This window comes from Lycorma delicatula, chromosome 1 (genome assembly GCF_047948215.1).
Source record: "Lycorma delicatula isolate Av1 chromosome 1, ASM4794821v1, whole genome shotgun sequence".
NCBI classification, from domain to species: domain Eukaryota; kingdom Metazoa; phylum Arthropoda; class Insecta; order Hemiptera; family Fulgoridae; genus Lycorma; species Lycorma delicatula.
The window spans coordinates 356278908-356287947 of record NC_134455.1 but is presented as its reverse complement, the minus strand read 5'-3'; the positions used below and the strand labels follow the sequence as shown (position 1 = coordinate 356287947).

The following is a 9040-nucleotide window of genomic DNA, read 5'->3' as shown; positions in this document are numbered from 1 at the left end:
TTATAGAACCTGACAATACATGCCCAACAACAAAGTTTGAACTGGCTTTTCACAGTTACAAAGGTTTCCATCTGGATGGTAAACCTCGGAACTACTTAACAGTGTCAAGAGGAACTGATCTGGTAAAATGTAAATCTGCAGTCTGAGCACTCCTAAAAATTTAGAAGAGAAAGTGCTGAAGAAGGGACAAACAGCACATGCATAGAACGGTCAAGAGTACAACTTCAAGGCAGAGCAGTAAATAGTAAGTTCTGGAAGAAATTAACGGTGGAACTTAAGGGTCACTTAGGCATCAATAAATTGTTGGCCAAGGTGCAACACTCTACTTTTGACTCCATTTACGAGATGATGTTGAGAATTGGTGCAAGCTGCACGACATGTGTGGCTAGTTGAAGACCCAGATTGTGGAACCAAAGCCACATGCAACAGTACAATGTAGGAGCACCATTCAAGCGCTTTGACTCAATATTGCTGGACTCTTCCCAGTTGCCCATCAATAGAGGAACAGTATCTTCTAGTAACCACAGAATGGAATGGCTGGAAGTTTACGCTTTACCAAACCAAGAATCAACACTGCTAGCAGACACTCTGGTGAATGAATTCTTCTATGTTTTGGGGTACCAAAATACACATTGACCAAAGGCAGAAGTTGGAATCTCATCTTTTGCAAAATGTCAAGCATATTGGTGTACAAAAGAGAAATTACATAGTTTAATCCAATTTGAAGATGCCCTGTAACCATATCAAAGCAAGATATGACTTACAGGCAAATTCGTCTGGATTTCAAGGAGATTCCAAGGAAGGCAACAGGAAGATGTCTAAAACTTCAGGCTAATTGGTTAGGAAACTACACTGTACTGAACAGAACCAACAACACAGTCTACAAAATTCAGTGCAATCAAATAACGAAGAAGATCATAGTTCTTCAGGACTACCTGGTGCCTTATCAGGGGGCTGTTCGAAACAACAGCTTTAAGGAGAAGAGTGTAATGGATAGAGAAGCTTACAGGGAGAAAAAAGAATCTACCAGGAATGACAAAGGGATTCTTTCTAGAAAAGGACAGACAATGAGAATTAGGATTAGAATTAGACAATGAGAATTATTATGTTTAACAATCAAAAGGCCAGGGCAGGTACTAGTACTACAGGTAAATTGATATAAATACTGCCTAGAACCAGCAAAGGACAGGTTTTTCAAGTTTGAGTTCTGTGTAGTATGCAATAAAAGCAATCATAGTAAGTGGTAAAAACAAGTTTAGAGGATAGTTATAGTATTCTTTTCAATAATGATGTGTTGGGTAGTTATAAATATGAGTTGGGTGTTATCTTATTGTTATAAATTTTTTGGTAAATCAGAATTATAATTGGTATTTATAATTTAGTTAAACTAACCTTGTATTTAATTTTAATCACCATTTTCTACATAATAAATCATTTAAGAACTTTATTATTTACATAACTTTCTTTTTTATACTGGAATATATTATCGTGGCCTTTTTTCTATAACAAACTAGAAATGCAAGTTTTAATTATTTAATGATAAGTATGAAGATGTACATAAAAAGGTACATAAAACTATTGTAAAAAAAGTGATTTAAGTTATTTTGTTTTCAGGCTTTGTTAAATTGCAGATTTTAATATTATTAGCTTATATGCAGTTTTTTTGTGTGATAAATTAAAGTCCAATACTTTGGCAAACGAGCTATGTTTAATTTTTTGTAATTTACCCAACAACCCTTGTTAACTGTGAGCGTGCAAAACATGTTCAAGGAGCGGAGAAGTAAATTTGTTTTTAAAAAAGTTTAATTTGTATTAAAAAAAAAAGTGTATTACTTTAATCAAAATAAAATATAGGTTTGGATGATTACAAATTTATAATAATGATAAATACATCAGACATACCACAGTGAACAATTTTATTGTAATTTATATATTACATTATCATATATTCTACAAAATTCAAACAATACAACTAAATTTATCAATTACTCAATGGTTCCTTTCCCATTCTTCACGTTCTAGCCTTTCTCTAACAACTTCTTCTATGTATGGTTGAAGGTATCGCTTGTCCTAAAAAATAAAAATAAAACAAAGCAGATAAATAAAATAACACACTAATTGATGCACGATTCTAATAAAATATTTTCTACTTTATTTGAAGTTTAAAATAATAGTTCTTATAAGAAAGAAGAGTTGTTCTTCAGAATTTTCTACAAAGGTTGAGTAAAACCTAATTTAAAAAGAGCCTTCCAAAACTGGATAGCCGTAGTAAATTTATTTTTGAAGTTTTAAAACAATTTGACTTAATATGACTGATAGAAGTTACATCACAGCATATTCTACTGAAGAAGTTTTTGATGTTAAAAATACATGAGTACTTAAAAAAAAAAAATACTTTGTAAACTTTACTACGCTGATCTTACTTTTCATGCTTTAACAGCTGATTTACATTCATGCTTTAACAGCCGCACAGATGGCCATGATACAATAACATCAGATTTTTAATTTCCATAACCATGGAAGTATTCTTGATGGCTTCATGGATGAAAGACTACCAATTTAATATCTTTTTTTACATTTAATCTTAAAAGTTCTTTTTTAATTTTTATAAAACTTGAGAATTTCAAATATACAAGGGCTGATTTTTTCAAACTTCGATCTTGCATCTAAGTAAACAAGAGATAGATGGGACCAGGTCTGTGCGTCATGTGATTGTGCCGCTCCCCTCCCACACCAACCTCTGCCATTGCTGGCACCATTGCATCACTCTGAGCTGAGCTACAGGCAATTGAATATGGCCACTATGATCAATGCTCCCACAAAGTGTGAGTTGCAAAGTGAAATACATTTTCTGCAAGCAGAAGGAAGTAGCATTGCTGAAATCCATCACAGAAAGAGCCTAATATATGGTGAAAACTTTGAGTGATGGTAGTGTATGTGAATGGTGAAGGAAATTTAAAGAAAGACGAACAGACATTGAAGGTGGGCAAGGACACAAGTCTGTCATTTTGTCGTCAAGGTTTACGTTAAGTGAACTTCTGCAGAAATACTAGAAATTTCATTGTCTTCTCTGTACACAATTGTGAGAGCTAGAACACTGAAAACTGTGTGCACTTTGGGTCCCAAGAATTTTGAGTGACATTACAAACCTCAGTGAATGGTGTCAGCCTAAGTGTTTCTCACACGTTATTATAATGAGGGAGACGTTTTCAGTTTATCGTTAATGGTGATGAGATATGGATCCCGAAACCAAAGAACAGTCTAAGCAGTGGATACACACTTCTCCAAACAAGCTGAAAAAGTTCAAACAGACACTGAGCAACAGGAAAACAATTACTAACATTTTTTGGGACCATAAAGGTGTCGTCTTGGTGGACTAATTGATTGTCATCACAGGACAACAATAACGAATCTTTATGTTGCCTCTGCAGAGCAATCCAGAACAAATGAAGAGGCATGCTCTTGTCTGGCACGGTTTTAATGCACGACAATGACAATGTGATACAAAACCTTCTCAAACAATTCAAGTGGGATGTTTTCAACCATCCATTGTATACTTCAGACACAGCACCTACCGATTTTCACCTCCAAAATTGAAAATTGAGAATTGAAGGCGTGGTTGGGCGGAAAACACTTGGTCACCAATGAAGAACTTCAGAAGCCTGTTAAGATGTAGTTACCTCAATGACAGCAAACTTCTTTGAAGAGGGCATCAGAAAGTTGATATCATGACACGACAAATGCACCAATCATTTTGGCAATTATGTAGAAAAATAAGCTAGATACTACTCAACTTTTATTCTAATTTTAATTAAATTACATTTCTGCATGTAATTCTAAGTAAATTGCATAAGTAAATTACATGCAGAAATAAAACCATGCATAAACTCAAAAAAATTTATACAATTTATTTTGTTTGGTAGATGATATAAACGAATAGATCAAAAACATGTTAATAAAATATTTATGTAATGTAATGAAAAAATAAAATTTAATAACTTGCTTGAGATGAAGTACATATTTAATATAAAGTTTGTTATTTTATTTGATGCAACACATTCCTTATCTAATGCAAGTTGTATCATTTTAGTACACTCCCTACGTCCCTGTTTTACATATTCCAAATGCTGCCTGCCTGCACAAATTTTCCCATCTACCACCTGTCCCTCCAATCTCAAAGCAACTATTCCGGGATGCCTTTATATGTGGTCTATAAGTCTGTCTCTTCTTTTAAAAATGTTTTCCTGATGTTTAAATTAAATTTTGATGCAAGCAAAATATATTTCTGACTGAAAGCTTGTTTCGCCTGTGCTATTCGGCATTTTATATCGCTCCTGCTTCATCCATCTTTAGGAATACTGTTTCCCAAATAACAAAATTCTTCTATCTCCACAATCTTTTCTCTTCCTATTTTTATATTCAGTGGTCCATCTACATTATTTCTACTACAATTCATTACTTTTGTTTTGTTTTTGTTTATTTTCATGCGGTCGTTCTTGTGTAGGACTTCATCTATACCATTCATTACTTCTAATTCTTTTTTACTCTCAACTAGAATTACTATATCATCAGAAAATTGTAGCATCTTTATCTTTTCACCTTGCACTGTTACTCCGGATATAAATTGTTCTTTAACATCACTAACTGCTACTTCTATGTAAAAGTAACATGGACAGGGAACTTCCTTGTCTGACCTCACTTTTTTATTATGGTTTTCAATTATTACTGTTGCAGTTTGGTTCCTGTTCGTGTTAACTGTTCTATCTCTACACTTGAATAAAGTTTTAAAATTCTGAATATTTTATTCCAGTCTACATTATCAAAATGCCTTTTCTAAATCTATAAATGCCATGTATATTGGTTTTTTCTTTCATTTTCCTTCTATTACTAATCTGAGTGCTAAAATTGCTTCCCTTGTCCCTACACTTTTCCTGAAACCAAATTGATCTTCTAACATTTCTCCCACTCTCCTCTCAATTCTTCTGTACAGAAGAGATCTAGTTAAAATTTTTTATGCATGTTAAGCTAATTGTTCTGTATTCTTCACATTTATCTGCTCCTGCCTTCTTTACTATCATAATAAAAACAATCTTTTTGAAGTCTAACAGAACTTTCCCTTTTTTGTAAATATTGCACACCAGTTTGTATAATCTACTTATTGCTTCCTCACCAGCACTGTGCAGCAATTCTGCAGGTATATCGTATATCCCAGAAGCCTTTCTGCCATTCAAATCTTTTAATGCTGTATTAAATTCAGATCTCTTTGATTTCATTTTCTACCTCTAAAACACCAGTTTCTAATTCATTTCCTCCATATAATTCTTCAATATATTCCACCCACCTATTGATCTTTTCTTTCATATTATAAATCCTTCCTGATTATAGTATTTCATAATTGTCAATAGGTCCTTTTACCTTCTTCATCGCCAGCTTCTTATACTTTCTATGTTCATCCATCATCTGTAATATATCGTCTGATATCCAAGGTTTTCTACCAATTCTCTTTGTCCTGCCTGTCTGCTTCTGATGATTTAAGAATTTCCTTTTTAACATTTTCTACCTTATTGTTTTTATTCAGACCTCTTGCGATGATCTCAAAATCTTCTTTACCTCCTCTTCCTCAAGCTTATCTAAATTCCACAGATTCATCTGACACCTTTTCTTCAGGTTTTTAAACCGCAATCAACATGTCATCTATCACTAAATTATAGTTGCTATCAATGTCTGCTCCAGGATATGCTTTGCAGCCGTCAAGTTTATTTTTAAATCTTCATTTAACCACAATATAATCTATCTGATACCCTACAATATCACCAGGCTTTTTCCATGTGCATATTCTACTATTGTAATTTTTAAACTGGATGTTTGCAATTACTAAATTATACTTCGTGCAGAACTCAATAAGTCTGTCTCTTTTTTCATTCCTTTTGCTCAACCCATATTCACCCACAATATTTCCTTCCTTGCCTTTTCTGATGCTTGCAATCCAATCTCCAATTATTATTAAATTTTCATCCCCTTTTATATGTTTTAATTCTTTGACAATTTCTTTGTATACATACTATACCTCATTATCATCATGGGCACTTCTAGGCATATAGACGTAAACAATTGTTGTCTACTTAGGTTTTGATTTTATCCTGATTACAATGATTTTATCGCTAAGCTTTTTGAAATACTCTACTCTTTTCATTATCTACTTGTTCATTATGAAACCTACTCCTGCCTGTCCTTTATTTGACACTTAGTTAATTATTCTAAAATCACCTGACCAAAAGTTGTTTGCCTCTTCCCATGAAAACTCGCTAATTCCTACCACATCTACATTTAACCTATCACTCTCCATCTTTAAATTTTCTAACCTACCAATCTTTTTTAGACTTCTACATTACATGTTCTAACTCTTAGAATGTTATTTTTTTCTGGTGACCCTTTCCTTCTTTAGTAGTCCCCCACCTGGAGATCTGAATGGAGGAGTAGTTTACCTCTGCAATATTTTACAAAGGTGCCTCCATGAAAATGTAGCTACAATGTTACATGAAAATGCAGAGAGCTACATTTTCTTGGAAAAATAAACAGCCGTAGTTTTCCATTGCTTTCAGCTGAACTCTTTCAAGAATCATTCCTTAGTCTGGTTCTCAACAGATACCAGGTATCTGTTGCAAACCATATGGTTGCAAACCTTCAGTCCAGCTACTCTGTATCATTGAGCAATCAAACCCCTCTCCATTGGCAAGGTCTCATGATTCATAGAGGGAGATTTGTGTTATAAATTTGGACTTTAACTAACCCTTTTTACATATACTTTATAAATGATTTTTTCTGGAATGCAAGATGCATTTTTGAATGTCAAGAGTAACATCAGGTTGCATATATCATTACCCCGTAACAATCCAATATTACTAAGGAATAACAAAAACTGACAAAAAATTTATAGAAGTCATTTATGGTGATGATTTAATTTTTTAAGAAATAATTCACTTAAGTTTTCTAGAAGAGTTACAACCCAGACTGTTAACACTTAACATTAAAATCAGTTAATTGGGAAAACACTCAGGCCTTCCTTTCTGAGCAAAAACACCTTCCTTTCTTTCATTCATCAGTTTAAAAAAATGCTTGTATTATTGATGTTTAAAACTAATCTGCACACAGCAAAAGTGATTCTATATAAAGAAGTTTTATCTACTTCTTAACTAATTAAAACCAGCTTACAAAGTTAATTGTTCTACTTATTTATGAACTTCCACTACTACAAAGCATCTTACTAAAGTATTTATCAATTGCTAATTTTATTTAAATGTAAACTAGATGTGTAAAAAAATATTAGATCACTGACATTTTCAATTTTCGTCCATTCTTCTTTTGGTAATGTTTTATGGGTTAGGGAAAGCTGAAAAGCCCTTAGTAATCTAAAGTTTCTTCTATCTCGGTCTTCTTGGGGGATTCTTTTAAGTGCAGTTAACACATCCTGATCGCCGTGCAGACAATCATCATGAAAAAGTCCTAAAAAAAATTAAAACATACACTAACAATACGAAAGGACAAGATTCTTGGCAATACTTACCAGATACTAAAGTTTCTGTTTTAAGAATAATTTGTTTTAAATTATTCATGTATTATATCATACAAAATATATTCATATGATGAAATAAATAATATATATACAATTAATCAGATCAACTAAACGTGTTTAAAGTCTAAAACTCTTTAGTATCTGGCGAGTAACATAATGTCAACCAACAAGGAATTCAAGTCCAATGGATGGGACTGTCTAAAGTAAATTTTTAATCAGTATAAAATACCTTTTACTTGAAAATTCAGCATCAAAATATGATAATTGAAGTTTCTCACTGTTTTTAAGCTGTAATAACACCAGATACATTTTTCCTAGTCTCTAATTCAGTACAAAGAGAATATACTTGCAGCTGTTCATCTAAAGATAAACAACACAGATAAGTCAATTACTCATATAAAAGACTAAGAACAGCTAAACAGAAGAATGAAGTCACCTAAATCAATATACCATATTTATTTAAGTACCCCCGCACTTTTTTCTTGGAATTGAAAAGAGAAAAAATAAGGGTGTGGGGCTTACTTGAATCATAGCCTTTAGCCAGGATACTTTATGTAAAGTAAAATCTTTTCTAAGAAGTACCTAAATTCAATCACATTACATTAGGCTTTCGTTTATCAATACTGGATGCCACTTATACAGAATACATCCTTAATTAATAACATCCTGTTCATATTATCGATAGGAATGAAGTTACAGTATTTTTATAAAACTGATTCATTCTGTATAGGCTGCATTCAGTTCTAATGACACTACAGTTACAGTATCAGTTACCCATCGTCGTCTTGTCAATTCGCTATAGTAATTGTACTGTTTGTATATGTGGACGGTTATGTGCATTTTATCTGTTTTATTTTAATTACTAAAATGAGTACAAAAGGTCAGCGTCTACGATCTTTTTACAGTAAATGAAAAACTGTGCGTTATAGAAGAGGTTGAAAAAATCGGAAATCGGGCGGCAGGAAGAAAATTTGACGTAGATGAAAGCTGCATTCGAGAATGGCATATAAGAAGAAACAACTTCTGGTCAAAGGCACTGGTAATAAAAGGGCTTTTTGTGGCTTAAAACCAAAATACACAGACATACAAGTTGATTTTAAAGAAGCCATGGATGGATTAACAATTTTTTGCACGAAATGATTTGTCAATAAGACGAAAGACTACTATTTTTCAACGACTTCTAGATGCTTATGAACAAAAAATATTACATTTTCACAAATACATAATAAATTTTAGAAAAGATAAAGGCTATTTTGCCTTCCCAAACAGAAAACACTGATCAAACCCCTGCATATTTTGAAATGCCATTTGACAAAGCCGTAAACAAAAAAGGTGAAAAAAGTATTACGATTCGCACTGGTGGTAATGAAATCAAAGATGTAGTGTTATGCTTTGCATTACTTCTGATGGATCAAAATTACATCCGTACCATTCAAATCTGCATTAAAACAACTGTACAGTAAATGG

At 32.8% G+C, this 9040-nt stretch overlaps 1 protein-coding gene across 1 annotated transcript in view; it reads right to left on the bottom strand.

Annotated features, from left to right (window-relative positions):
* Positions 1 to 1899: 1899 nt before the first annotated feature.
* Positions 1900 to 9040, bottom strand: part of LOC142334476 (cytochrome b-c1 complex subunit 7-like) — a 34549-nt gene continuing 27408 nt past the window's right edge. Inside the window, exons 3-4 of the mRNA XM_075382538.1 lie at positions 7337 to 7503; positions 1900 to 2070 (exon numbers count right to left, since the gene is read on the bottom strand). Coding sequence (XP_075238653.1) covers positions 1990 to 2070; positions 7337 to 7503 — 248 coding nt within the window. The 3' untranslated portion in view covers positions 1900 to 1989. The remainder of the gene's footprint in view (positions 2071 to 7336; positions 7504 to 9040) is intronic.